General features: G+C 40.0%; 1 protein-coding gene across 1 annotated transcript in view; it reads left to right on the top strand.

Annotated features, from left to right (window-relative positions):
* Window positions 1-13,657, top strand: part of LOC135479057 (integrator complex subunit 6-like) — a 31,173-nt gene extending 17,516 nt beyond the window's left edge. The window contains exons 15-20 of the mRNA XM_064758773.1: window positions 1,725-1,828; window positions 2,360-2,496; window positions 3,036-3,144; window positions 6,392-6,571; window positions 7,750-7,989; window positions 12,310-13,657. Coding sequence (XP_064614843.1) covers window positions 1,725-1,828; window positions 2,360-2,496; window positions 3,036-3,144; window positions 6,392-6,571; window positions 7,750-7,989; window positions 12,310-12,566 — 1,027 coding nt within the window. The 3' untranslated portion in view covers window positions 12,567-13,657. The remainder of the gene's footprint in view (window positions 1-1,724; window positions 1,829-2,359; window positions 2,497-3,035; window positions 3,145-6,391; window positions 6,572-7,749; window positions 7,990-12,309) is intronic.
* The last annotated feature ends 1,805 nt before the right edge of the window (window positions 13,658-15,462 follow it).

The raw sequence follows: 15,462 nt of genomic DNA, 5'->3' as shown, positions 1-15,462 counted from the left end.
TCACATACTATCATGTATACCATCACATATCATCATGCGTACCATCACACATACCTTCACATATACCACCACATATACCGTCACATATATCATCACATATATCGTCACATATTATCATGTATACCATCACATATCATGCATACCATCACATATACCACCACAAATACCATCACATATACCGTCACATATATCGTCACATATTATGTATACCATCACATATCATGCATACCATCACATATCATGCATACCATCACATATCATGCATACCATCACATATACCACCACATACACCACCACATATACCATCACATATATCATCACACATATATCGTCACATACACCGTCACACATACCCTCACATATATCATCACATACACCATCACATATACCACCACATATATCGTCACATATTATCATGTATACCATCACATATCATGCATACCATCACATATACCATCACATATACCATCACATATATCAGCACACATATATCGTCACATACACCGTCACACATACCCTCACATATATCATCACATATACCATCATATTTCTCTCTCTAGGACACTGCTTGGATTCCTACAATATGGCACACCAATATATATACATTTTTTTTTTACTTTTTTTTTTATATTAATTAATATGAGTGTTAGAATTGTAATTATCTGTATGCAAGCCACGTCAAAGTTAATCCTTTAATCAGCGAGTTTAATGCTTTCTTTGTTATATCATTAAATCTTGCCTCAGACATGTTCAGACCATGTTGTGGTTACATGTGTCTGAATGTACGGCATCTTTGCCAAGCAACCCTTGTCCCGATATATAAACCCTTGTCCAGACTTGTCTATAAACCGACATATCACTCTCAAGACATGTGTCCACAGTCCTTTGATGTCTCCTGTAATATGCAGTGGTGTATTCTGAAAATTAGCATGGGTTCAGATAAAACATCTTTTTATGTAGTACAGGTATTAACATTGTTTTATGTAGTACAGGTATAAACATTGTTTTATGTAGTACAGGTATAAACATTGTTTTATGTAGTACAGGTATGAACATTGTTTTATGTAGTACAGATATGAACATTGTTTTATGTAGTACAGGTATAAACATCGTTTAGATCCATTAACCATAAATATGTCTAGACTTGTAATAAATCTAAAGAAACCTATGGAAGTAAACTTCAGGATTCCTACTTACAACAATAAAACTGTTGTCAATATTTTGGTACTTACCCTTTTTCCTCAACCTTTTCGCATATTAAAGAGCAACTTTCAGTGCAATTTATTCACATTCCTAATTTGATTTTGGAGACAAAACTTGATTGGTTGGATTGGCCATTTTCAGGGCTTCCTAAAGGGAATAATTTCATCAGTCAACACAGAATATGCACGATGAATGCATGAAATTGCATTGACAGAACACACGTAACATGATGTACTGTATTTATAGAGGATATTTATGAAGATGGTCCAAATGATTTGTTTTTATTCTTCCATTCTTGCATTGGTTGAATTAAAGAAAGACATCGTCCTGCATTATTCTATGTCAGTACAGCTTAGGTTTGTTTGTTATTGATAGATCATCTTATGACCAGAAATCCTTCAGTGTGACATTCTTTACAGCACTATTATTGCAATGTATGCAAAAACGTGTACGAAAGGTTTGTTGTGTTTATTGTCAGAAGAACCTATGACATTTTATTGTAATTTCGTCTTTGTCGACAGAAACCCTTACGACATTCCTCGCGGCATTCTGCTGGATCAGATTGCCAGGATGAGAGCTAACTTTCTCCAAACAACAACAACCAACACCAAGCTCGTCGATGAAGGTAAGACGCCCACAGCTACTCGTCATGGTGCCTTTTTTGATTTATATATTTACATGTGCCTGGTTGATTGTTGTTTAATGTTACACTCAAGAATTATCACTTATACAATGTGATCAGTTGTATGATTGGAGGGAATCCAAGTATGTGTGGTAAACCAGCAACCTTTGGCAAGTTACTCGCATACTTTTCCACATGTGACCTGCAGATACTGCATATCGTTGAAATATCACAAATTTGAATGGATATGTAGCACACTGACATCTCTGCAAAGACCTGCATGTGTTGTGTGATATTTGCTGGAGGAGTCAAGGCCATATTGATATAACAGTGAGTTGTGTTAATGCTTTTTTTTAATTAATGACCGTTAACGAGCTTCTTCAACTGGATGTAATGAAAATCAACTTTAGCATTCCATACTGTCCCACAGTTTTAGCCTGAGATATCACTTCTCTTAGACTAAGCAACTGAGCAGCAATAATCAAGTTCTAATATTCTCATTTTCTAAGGCAATTGTCTTTGTTTTCCATTTAGATCAGTTCCATAGTATACCAGTACAACAGATGGGGAACTACCAAGAATATCTCAAAAGAATGCCACAACCATTACGAGAGTTAGAGACGGCCCCTGTTAGGCAGCACATGTTTGGAAACCCATTTAAAGTCAATAAGGTAAGCACTGGTATAAACATTTGTTTATCAGTATATATTATTAGCCTGCACAAGTTAGAGGAACAATTTGTACTTCTCTGCATTTCCAAATTTTCTAACTTGCTCTATAATAAAACATTTGTTAATACTTAAAGACATGGCAAATGTACATCACAAAGATTTTCTGCATGTATAAATCCTTGTGGCAGTGTACCAATAAACGGTACTCAAGGCCTGTGGAAATTTCCAAAGATCCTTGGAATTTTACAAATAGGGGATACACATTGGGGAAGACCAGTTACTTCGCATGGACCTTTTGGGTTATATTTTATCAAAAGTGACCGCTGTTTGGGTTATATTTTTATAAAAAGAGACTGCTTAAAAAAAATGACCTTCAGACTTGCATCATGCCAGTACCCAGCAGGTTCACAGGAAAACACTTTTATGAAGTTTTATTCCGTGTGAAGTACACATTATAATGTGGATTGTGCTGCTCATATGTAAATTTTACAGAGTGCTGACAGACTCTTAATGAAATTTCATTTGTTTTCTTTTTTTAGAACATCATGATTGATGAAGCAGATGACCCTTTGTTAGGTCAGCCAATCAGACAGAAGAAAATGACAGAACGAATGCCACAATCACCAGGGCCTCGTAAGAGAAAACCAGGTAGGTCAAACAAGACTGCCATTTTGGAGCCATCTTACATGTAATTGTGCTACATTATGGCTGAGAAGTTCTTTTGCTAGAGTGATGACATCAAATACAAATGTCTGTTAAACTGGCTACAAGAGACTTACAATGCATCGGAAACAAAATTATGCCTTTCATGCAATGTGGTGCTGGCTGACTCGTTATGTTAAAGCTTTGTTCATCACTTCTCTGATTGGTCCTCCACAGATGGCTTCTCAGGCTGGCATCCAGGCTTTAGTCTCGTGAAACTAAGCAAATCAGAAAACTTAATTTTCGGCGAATTTTGTATTGACTATTTATGATGTAAATTTTTGTCAACTTGTCCGTACAGGTAAAATATACTTGGGGCAGCCACTGTCTTAGACAATTATGCATTTTGACAATGCCACTCATTGTAGTGATTTTCAGGGGCATTTACTATTGAAAGCATTGTTTCTGTGTAGGCTAGAACTTCACCTGCTTCACATTAAGACAGTTACCACGTATCTTAGCAGTTCAGCTGCCACATGGAGCCAGGAGATTTGCCAGGTACATGTGTAGGCTAGAACTTCACCTGCTTCACACTAAGACATTTACCACGTTTCTTAGCAGTTCAGTTGCCACATGGAGGCAGGAGATTTGCCAGGTACATGTGTAGGCTAGAACTTCACCTGCTTCACACTAAGACAGTTACTGTGTATCTTAGCAGTTCAGTTGCCACATGGAGGCAGGAGATTTGCCAGGTACATGTGTAGGCTAGAACTTCACCTGCTTCACACTAAGACAGTTACCATGTTTCTTAGCAGTTCAGTTGCCACATGGAGGCAGGAGATTTGCCAGGTACATGTGTAGGCTAGAACTTCACCTGCTTCACACTAAGACAGTTACTGTGTATCTTAGCAGTTCAGTTGCCACATGGAGGCAGGAGATTTGCCAGGTACATGTGTAGGCTAGAACTTCACCTGCTTCACACTAAGACAGTTACTGTGTATCTTAGCAGTTCAGTTGCCACATGGAGCCAGGAGATTTGCCAGGTACATGTGTAGGCTAGAACTTCACCTGCTTCACACTAAGACAGTTACCATGTATCTTAGCAGTTCAGTTGCCACATGGAGGCAGGAGATTTACCAGGTACATGTGTACGCTAGAACTTCCCCTGCTTCACACTAAGACAGTTACTGTGTATCTTAGCAGTTCAGCTGCCACATGGAGGCAGGAGATTTGCCAGGTACATGTGTACGCTAGAACTTCACCTGCTTCACACTAAGACAGTTACTGTGTATCTTAGCAGTTCAGTTGCCACATGGAGGCAGAAGATTTGCCAGGTACATGTGTAGGCTAGAACTTCACCTGCTTCACACTAAGACAGTTACTGTGTGTCTTAGCAGTTCAGTTGCCACATGGAGGCAGGAGATTTGCCAGGTACATGTGTAGGCTAGAACTTCACCTGCTTCACACTAAGACAGTTACTGTGTATCTTAGCAGTTCAGTTGCCACATGGAGGCAGAAGATTTGCCAGGTACATGTGTACGCTAGAACTTCACCTGCTTCACACTAAGACAGTTACTGTGTGTCTTAGCAGTTCAGTTGCCACATGGAGGCAGAAGATTTGCCAGGTACATGTGTAGGCTAGAACTTCACCTACTTCACACTAAGACAGTTACTGTGTGTCTTAGCAGTTCAGTTGCCACATGGAGGCAGGAGATTTGCCAGGTACATGTGTAGGCTAGAACTTCCCCTGCTTCACACTAAGACAGTTACTGTGTATCTTAGCAGTTCAGCTGCCACATGGAGGCAGGAGATTTGCCAGGTACATGTGTAGGCTAGAACTTCACCTGCTTCACACTAAGACAGTTACTGTGTATCTTAGCAGTTCAGTTGCCACATGGAGGCAGGAGATTTACCAGGTACATGAACCAATCAGGGCTTTACTTGGTTTTCGAGAAGAATCACATTCTCCTCATGACTCCTGTAAACTAGAACTACAGGAATGTTCTTGAATTTCTGTAAATTCGATTTTTTTTGGCATGAAATATAGATTGTTTCACATTGTGAAAGTTATACTGCGGTAATACCTGAAATCTGTTCACATTTATGTACATTGTAACCTTTGGTACTGGAATTGAAGTAGAGTCTGGTGGATTCCCACAGAACTAGTCAACAGGAATCCATTCGTGTCTCGTAAGAAAAAAAAAACAAAGAAAGGAGCAAACATAAAAGCCTGTCAGGGAAATACCTGTGGTTCTGTGAGCATACTTGTTTACTTTACCCTAGTCGTAGGATTCTTTGGTAAGGTGAAAGAGACCACATTATTTGACAGGTCATTTCTGCCATGATTTAGTTACTCTGTTGGCCTAACCATGAGCTTTCTGTTGATCTTTGAAAAGCGGTGGCAATGGTGTACTGGGACCACAGGGACAATATGCAGTTAACAACACTCACATGACTGTTTGCACAATCCAACGTTTGTTACAGACCACTTGTCTTCCACTAATATGGTGTCCATGTCACTTACTCACTAACTGATCAAAAGTGCGTTGTTTTACATTTGGTTTCCTTCATCCATAAACTGACACCAATATGGTGTGCCTGTCACTTACTCACTAACTGATCAAAAGTGTGTTGTTTTACATTTGGTTTCCTTCATCCATAAACTGACACCAATATGGTGTCCATGTCACTTACTCACTAACTGATCAAAAGTGTGTTGTTTTACATTTGGTTTCCTTCATCCATAAACTGACACCAATATGGTGTCCATGTCACTTACTCACTAACTGATCAAAAGTGTGTTGTTTTACATTTGGTTTCCTTCATCCATAAACTGACACCAATATGGTGTGCCTGTCACTTACTCACTAACTGATCAAAAGTGTGTTGTTTTACATTTGGTTTCCTTCATCCATAAACTGACACCAATATGGTGTGCCTATCACTTACTCACTAACTTATCAAAAGTGTGTTGTTTTACATTTGGTTTCCTTCATCCATAAACTGATTACCTTTGCATGTGTGGAAATGCTTGGTTATGGCTTTAAACAACAACCAAATAAATAAATACAGGTAAATAAAATAGATCAAATTTTGGAAAAGTGTTCTAAGGTTTGATGACACCATACAGGAATAATGTAATATAAACATTGTTTTGCAGTTTTGTGAGCAAATTGTTAATGCAAATAATCTCATAAATGAATTAATTAGTCAATTAATTAATTAGGTAATTTTTGCTACTTTTCTATCTCAGGTCCTTTACCAAAGGACTTCCCAGTGTGGAGGCCATCTTCTCCCTCAGTGGGGTCATCGAGCGCAGCTTCCAGTCCTGCTTCTAGTCCTGCCTCCAGTCCTGTGCACAGTCCTGTGTCAGACGACCTTGACCTCGGTGAGGTCAAAAAGATCAAAACTAACAGCCACGGTAACAAGAAAGGTAATCTACTAATCTTCCCTATTAACACTGAGCCAAGTCACTGAGATGCTTCCTATACCACCCCAGAGTTGAAATGGTCAGGTCCATTGACCTAGTATGCAGGCCTACTGTGCAAAGGTTAATGGACCTTCCCAGTTCTTCTTGGAGGGAGGAAAATGTCTTAGTCCAGCTTTTTAACACCTTGACTTTGAGCAATTTTGGTTTCAGTTGCAAATCAAATGCTGACATTGTTCTACAAATGATCATGTTGATTGTTTAAGCTTTGTTGAATTTTATGGTTTACTTCTCAGTTTTGGTGAATGACCTTTTCTCAGTTTTTACTTCCCACAACTTACATGTTACTTACTTAATTACTCAAGTACTTCATTTAAATAATGTGGTGTGGCAAGCTTATTTTTGACATCCATAAATCTTTGCACTCCTTGTTTTCATTTTGGCATATATACTTAATATTGTTTTCAAGCTAATTTTAAGCTTTTCAGTCTATTTATCAGAAAATCACATACATGTATATGCCATTAACATTCTGGGCCAAGCTCAGTAATGTCAGATCTAGCACATGCTTTCTGTTCCACCAAGGCTCGCCAGAGAATTCAGGGATTTTCCTGCAAATTATTCACTCACAAATCTAAAAAAAATACATGTAAAGTACTATTTGAACTGAAGTTTTCAGTCCTCTTTTGGCTGATGATGGCTTACTGAGTCTGCCATATGAATTCTCCCAAAAGGTTATAAAATATTATTATTGATGCTGAAACTCCTTTTTCCGCTCGGATAACATCCCACCTTTCAAGCAGACCACAGAACGACTTTCTAAGATATCTCGAAATGAGGTGAAATCACCATCTGCATCATGACCAAAATATTTTACAAGAAATTCTGGGCACTTTTTAGGACAGTTTTGTCAGATAGCTGGTGAAGGTTATGGCCTATTCCATGAAGACATTTCTGACTTAAGTGAAAATTGTAAAGTTTGTCACCAGGTTTTTGTACCTGATTGTAGAATTGTCTTAAAATTACAACATTTTTAAAATGATATTTCAAATTTTGCACTGGGTATCTTTCATCCATAATTCTGACTGCTGTCATACAATTGACAAATTCTTCACCACAGTGTTATAGACCAATCAAATTTAGATGAAATAAATATATGAAACACTTCTCCCCTGCTTTGGCAGATGAGGAACCTGGCGCCTTGGTTATAGACATTACCGAGGAACCCTCAGACGCTGTGGAACCCCAAAGTCACATGACCAACCATGTGATGGAAAATGACCACAGTGCTAAGGAGCCTCCACCAAAGCGATCAAAACAAGACGGGAGTGCACCAACCAATCACAAACGGGAGTCGGCAATCTGGGCGCATAATACACGTTTACGTCATATCCTCTACAAGGAACTCAAACGTCCAGGCAGAAGTAGGTTTCGTTGTTATGGAGATCTACTCCTCGTTCAGATTGGCCGGCCGTACGTGAGAAGGTCTGTTAGCAACCTGCGGATGGTCGTGGGTTTCCCCCGGGCTCTGCCCGGTTTCCACCCACCATAATGCTGACCGCCGTCGTATAAGTGAAATATTCTTGAGTATGGCGTAAAACACCAATCAAAAAAAAAAAAAAAAAAAAAAAAAATTCGTTCAGATTGGACCGAAGTGTATTGTGGTAGCCATATACATCGGGCAGTTTGATCAGATTGGGCCGAAGTGTATTGTGGTAGCCATATACATCGGGCAGTTTGATCAGATTGGACCCAAGTGTATTTTGGTAGCCATATACATCAGGCAGTTTGATCAGATTGGACCAAAGTGTATTGTGGTAGCCATATACATCGGGCAGTTTGATCAGATTGGACCCAAGTGTATTGTGGTAGCCATATACATCGGGCAGTTTGATCAGATTGGGCCGAAGTGTATTGTGGTAGCCATATAGATAGGGCAGTTTGATCAGATTGGGCCGAAGTGTATTGTGGTAGCCATATACATCGGGCAGTTTGATCAGATTGGACCAAAGTGTATTGTGGTAGCCATATACATCAGGCAGTTTGATCAGATTGGACCGAAGTGTATTGTGGTAGCCATATACAACAGGCAGTTTGATCAGATTGGACCAAAGTGTATTGTGGTAGCCATATACATCGGGCAGTTTGATCAGATTGGACCCAAGTGTATTGTGGTAGCCATATACATCAGGCAGTTTGATCAGATTGGACCCAAGTGTATTGTGGTAGCCATATACATCGGGCAGTTTGATCAGATTGGACCAAAGTGTATTGTGGTAGCCATATACATCAGGCAGTTTGATCAGATTGGACCAAAGTGTATTGTGGTAGCCATATACATCGGGCAGTTTGATCAGATTGGACCCAAGTGTATTGTGGTAGCCATATACATCAGGCAGTTTGATCAGATTGGGCCGAAGTGTATTGTGGTAGCCATATACATCGGGCAGTTTGATCAGATTGGACCAAAGTGTATTGTGGTAGCCATATACATCGGGCAGTTTGATCAGATTGGGCCGAAGTGTATTGTGGTAGCCATATAGATAGGGCAGTTTGATCAGATTGGACCAAAGTGTATTGTGGTAGCCATATACATCGGGCAGTTTGATCAGATTGGACCAAAGTGTATTGTGGTAGCCATATACATCGGGCAGTTTGATCAGATTGGGCCGAAGTGTATTGTGGTAGCCATATAGATAGGGCAGTTTGATCAGATTGGACCAAAGTGTATTGTGGTAGCCATATACATCGGGCAGTTTGATCAGATTGGACCCAAGTGTATTGTGGTAGCCATATACATCGGGCAGTTTGATCAGATTGGACCAAAGTGTATTGTGGTAGCCATATACATCGGGCAGTTTGATCAGATTGGACCAAAGTGTATTGTGGTAGCCATATACATCGGGCAGTTTGATCACATTGGACCCAAGTATATTGTGGTAGCCATATACATCAGGCAGTTTGATCAGAGTGGACCAAAGTGTATTGTGGTAGCCATATACATCGGGCAGTTTGATCAGATTGGACCCAAGTGTATTGTGGTAGCCATATACATCGGGCAGTTTGATCAGATTGGACCAAAGTGTATTGTGGTAGCCATATACATCAGGCAGTTTGATCAGATTGGACCAAAGTGTATTGTGGTAGCCATATACATCGGGCAGTTTGATCAGATTGGACCCAAGTGTATTGTGGTAGCCATATACATCGGGCAGTTTGATCAGATTGGGCCGAAGTGTATTGTGGTAGCCATATACATCGGGCAGTTTGATCAGATTGGACCAAAGTGTATTGTGGTAGCCATATACATCAGGCAGTTTGATCAGATTGGACCCAAGTGTATTGTGGTAGCCATATACATCAGGCAGTTTGATCAGATTGGACCAAAGTGTATTGTGGTAGCCATATACATCGGGCAGTTTGATCAGATTGGACCCAAGTGTATTGTGGTAGCCATATACATCGGGCAGTTTGATCAGATTGGACCCAAGTATATTGTGGTAGCCATATACATCAGGCAGTTTGATCAGATTGGACCAAAGTGTATTGTGGTAGCCATATACATCGGGCAGTTTGATCACATTGGACCCAAGTGTATTGTGGTAGCCATATACATCAGGCAGTTTGATCAGATTGGACCTAAGTGTATTGTGGTAGCCATATACATCGGGCAGTTTGATCAGATTGGGCCGAAGTGTATTGTGGTAGCCATATACATCGGGCAGTTTGATCAGATTGGACCCAAGTGTATTGTGGTAGCCATATATTTCAGGCAGTTTGATCAGATTGGACCAAAGTGTATTGTGGTAGCCATATACATCGGGCAGTTTGATCAGATTGGACCAAAGTGTATTGTGGTAGCCATATACATCGGGCAGTTTGATCAGATTGGACCCAAGTGTATTGTGGTAGCCATATACATCAGGCAGTTTGATCAGATTGGACCAAAGTGTATTGTGGTAGCCATATACATCGGGCAGTTTGATCAGATTGGACCCAAGTGTATTGTGGTAGCCATATACATCAGGCAGTTTGATCAGATTGGACCAAAGTGTATTGTGGTAGCCATATACATCGGGCAGTTTGATCAGATTGGACCCAAGTGTATTGTGGTAGCCATATACATCGGGCAGTTTGATCAGATTGGACCAAAGTGTATTGTGGTAGCCATATACATCGGGCAGTTTGATCAGATTGGACCCAAGTGTATTGTGGTAGCCATATACATCAGGCAGTTTGATCAGATTGGACCAAAGTGTATTGTGGTAGCCATATACATCGGGCAGTTTGATCAGATTGGACCCAAGTGTATTGTGGTAGCCATATACATCAGGCAGTTTGATCAGATTGGACCAAAGTGTATTGTGGTAGCCATATACATCGGGCAGTTTGATCAGATTGGACCCAAGTGTATTGTGGTAGCCATATACATCAGGCAGTTTGATCAGATTGGACCAAAGTGTATTGTGGTAGCCATATACATCGGGCAGTTTGATCAGATTGGACCCAAGTGTATTGTGGTAGCCATATAGATAGGGCAGTTTGATCAGATTGGACCAAAGTGTATTGTGGTAGCCATATAGATCGGGAAGTTTGATCAGATTGGACCAAAGTGTATTGTGGTAGCCATATACATCGGGCAGTTTGATCAGATTGGGCCGAAGTGTAATGTGGTAGCCATATAGATAGGGCAGTTTGATCAGATTGGGCCGAAGTGTATTGTGGTAGCCATATACATCAGGCAGTTTGATCAGATTGGACCAAAGTGTATTGTGGTAGCCATATAGATTGGGCAGTTTGATCAGATTGGACCCAAGTGTATTGTGGCAGCCATATACATCGGGCAGTTTGATCAGATTGGACCCAAGTGTATTGTGGTAGCCATATACATCGGGCAGTTTGATCAGATTGGGCCGAAGTGTATTGTGGTAGCCATATACATCGGGCAGTTTGATCAGATTGGGCCGAAGTGTATTGTGGCAGCCATATACATTGGGCAGTTTGATCAGATTGGACCCAAGTGTATTGTGGTAGCCATATACATCGGGCAGTTTGATCAGATTGGACCCAAGTGTATTGTGGTAGCCATATAGATTGGGCAGTTTGATCAGATTGGGCCGAAGTGTATTGTGGTAGCCATATAGATCGGGAAGTTTGACCAGATTGGACCCAAGTGTAATGTGGTAGCCATATACATCGGGCAGTTTGATCAGATTGGACCAAAGTGTATTGTTATAGCCATATAGATAGGGCAGATTGATCAGATTGGACCGAAGTGTATTGTGGTAGCCATATACATCAGGCAGTTTGATCAGATTGATTGTACAAATATGAAAAGCGAAGAAAAAAGAATAAATTAAAATATATATCAGATGGAAAATAGTTCCATTTGTTTTTGTTTTGTTTTGAATTAATCCAACCGGGTCAAATGGTTTTAAAACAGTAGATTACTGAAATATCTTGAAAACCTAATCATGTGTCGTTATGGAGTTGTCAACTTGTTTAGCTCAGACCCAGATGGAGGGCTGTCTGAAATGAATATTGTTGGACAATAATTGACCATTATTTGATCTACTTTCTTGTGGTCAGAATCCATATTTGTATTCATCTATCTACATTATTTACGTAGTGAATTAATCTTTATTGAGGCTTTTCAACCCCAGTTTTTATTGAGACTTTTCAAACCCAGTTTTTATTCATGAATTGAGACTTACTTTCTTATGTTTGGATCTCTCTTTTTACAGACTACGACAACCTGTTCAACAATCTAAACACTGTACAGGGAAATCTTGAGACAAAAAGAACATTTGTAAGAGACATTATTCGAGAGGCCAGTCGGTTCAAAAAGCGTGCGCTTATTCAAATGCTTGAACAGTTTGAACAGTCCATGGTTCGGGTGGAAACCAAACGCCTGAGTGCTGAGGGTGTGAATAGTGCCACGATTAGTGCTGTGATTAGTGCCACAAACAGTGCTCAGGCAGGTGGACACAACAGCAGGTGACAGAGGATGAATACCTGCAGCTAGGAAATGAACATCGCCATGGCAACTGACAGGTGTGCAAGCTCTCCAGTGAGAAGAGGGTGTTTGGACGGATGAAAGTTACGCTCTGTGACACACTTGTTCTTTCACTGCGTTCACTAGAGAGAAGAACATCATTAGGAAGTGTGCAGAAGCTTTGGTCAAAGTTACTAGTACTTGCATTTTGCTGGTAAAGGACTGTTGCTCTCACAGATTATATTCTTAGTAGCGTGAACTTTTCAAGCGCAAAATATTTGTTTGGAAACAAGCGAAATTGTGTGCGAGGTGCATTACTGAAGAAACACCCTCGCCTTCAGTTGTCCAATCAACGATGTTGGTTTCCAAAATGTTCCTGTGATCTCATCCCCATTGGTTATCCGTTTCATTTTCACTCATTGACAGCTATCAATCAAATGGTTCCATTGTATAGTTCCATGGTTTCTACCAGAAGTCTTTCAGCTTGATCAGTGGCCACACCTAGTGGGCGGAGCTCCCAGAGCTCTGTCACTCTGACTGGATCTTTTTTTTATTTACATGGACATTGACATGAATGCTACAGTGCTGTTTTTGAATATTAAATGTGTTTGTACATAGTGAGACAAAGTTATTGTTACTTGTTTTCAGACTTGAATGAACCCTGATCTGTTATGTTAAAAAAAAAAACTACTTGATAATCCAGCACCATAGAACCATGTCAGGCGTCAGCAGTCCCCATAACAGTACTCCATTTACCTCCCCTTCATTTCAATTCATCCTGTCAAGGGGGAAGGCCTCCAAACTTCATGTAAGCTGACACAAAATCTTTTTGCTTGAAAGCATTTACCTGTACAAGGATAGACAGGAAACTGTGTAAAAAAGTTCATGTAAAACTAAACTGAGTACGTCTATCTTCAATTTCCTTTTTTATTATTAACAGACAAGCTTCCATGTATTTTGTAATGGGTAACCATGGAAACAGCAAGTTTTATTCACACTTGTGTAACCTTACAGTTTTAAAGGAGCTGCCCAGATCTTCATCTTCTTCTGTGTCCTATCAAAGGCCATTAACAGCTGAATAAATCTCCTACAGACATTCTCTATTTGTTGAGTTGTTTTCAAGAATTTCCACACTTTTTTTTATTTATTTGATTGATGTTTTACGCCGTTGTAAAGAATGTTTCATTTATGCAATGGCAGCCTATATAGTGCTCACAGTTTTGAAAACTTGGAAGTTTTGAATCAGTATGAAAGTGACAATAGGGCATTCTTTTAGGTAGGTAAAGAATAATACACGTCTTTTCTTTCATTAAGAAGGCTATACTGGAGAGTTTTGGCGAAAAATCGAGCAGCGCAAATCCAACTGAAAATGAAAAAGGTCAAAATTGGTAGTAAAGTTCATAAAATCACTTCATGCCTCATCACAGTGACCCCAGCGTGTTCAAGATTTTTGTTTTGAGTTATTAAATATTATCGTAACATTGGCAAATTCCACAGAAAAAGGTGTTATATGTCCATGTATGTTACCATGGATACTGCTGATGATTGCATTACAAAATGCTGAAATATCAAATGATTTCGTTTTCCGCAAATAACATTTTGTGTTTTATAGGAAAGTTAGCAACGGAACTGCTGGATTTTAGAAATTGGACATGCACTGGTATGCTGATTTTATGTTTGAGAAGACGTGTTACAAGGAACGTCTCTCCTTGTTTATAACAGAGCACGAGACAAATGATCCAAACTGGCCGGTGTAAAGGAAGACTTTTGTGAAGACTGCTAACAAACTCCGCAGACTTTTGTGAAAATTGCTAACGAACGCCGCATCTATAGTGATATATGTTGAACATTACATTCTCTGAAACCTTTTTCTTGGTCTGGAGGCCTGTACTGACCTTGCTTGACGCTCTGACAGCACTGAGAGGTTAAAGCAAGGTAGCAGGACTGGTTGGAGCAGTGTCAGTAATGTAAACATTTGACTAGGTTAGGAGTCATGAGTGGTATCTTCAACATGATACTTCAGTGACAGCAGCACTTTGGCGGCATGTCTAGTCTTCATATGACTGAAGATTGTTCAGCGTAACATAAAACCCAAAGTATCCATGCATATATAGGTGAGAGAGGTTTCCCCTGACTTGCCGATGGGGTACTGGCAGATTTTCCTCTCACAAAAGCACAACATAGGACTTGCATGTCACAAGTCTTTTGTGGCTCGACGTGAAACTTGCTGCGTGCTGCAGTTTTATCTGTTACGTACCTGGTCTACCCACTCTGACATTGCACTGTTAAAGCTGCAGTTTTATCTGTTACATACCTGGTCTACCCACTCTGACATTGCACTGTTAAAGCTGCAGTTTTATCTGTTACGTACCTGGTCTACCCACTCTGACATTACACTGTTAAAGCTGCAGTGGATTGTGCAGCATCACTGAAATGTTGTAATACGTCCCACTTCGGACTTTTGCTGGTATCCCGTTGGTGGTGGTTTACTCTGTAGGTAACTGACAGATTCTGGAGTGTGGTGTGGAACAACAGCCAAGTCCCCTTCCCACAAACGTGACCCTAATTTTGAGCATGACAAAATATACCTGCATGTTCGCCTCTCTCCAAAGGCATGTTAACAATCAAATTCTTTTAGGTGGCTATAACCACAGCAATCATTTTGAATCAACCCTTTATAAAAGTATGACTGTATATATGATGTGCCTGAAGAGCAGTTTTAAGCTTGGAAAGGGACTTCATTTATGTTTTCCAAGGACTTCGCGACACTTTGATGATACATTCAGTCATAATTTAATATCAATCCAGTGACTGATGCATGTAGCTGTAACTGCATTCAGAAACTGGCTTGTGTTGTCTGTCACATGAAGACATCGTATATGTACACGTACAGTGACTCCGC

The sequence above is a fragment of the Liolophura sinensis genome, chromosome 12 (genome assembly GCF_032854445.1).
Source record: "Liolophura sinensis isolate JHLJ2023 chromosome 12, CUHK_Ljap_v2, whole genome shotgun sequence".
NCBI classification, from domain to species: domain Eukaryota; kingdom Metazoa; phylum Mollusca; class Polyplacophora; order Chitonida; family Chitonidae; genus Liolophura; species Liolophura sinensis.
The sequence above is the reverse complement of the archived record's forward strand: the minus strand, read 5'-3'. Positions and strand labels throughout refer to the sequence as shown.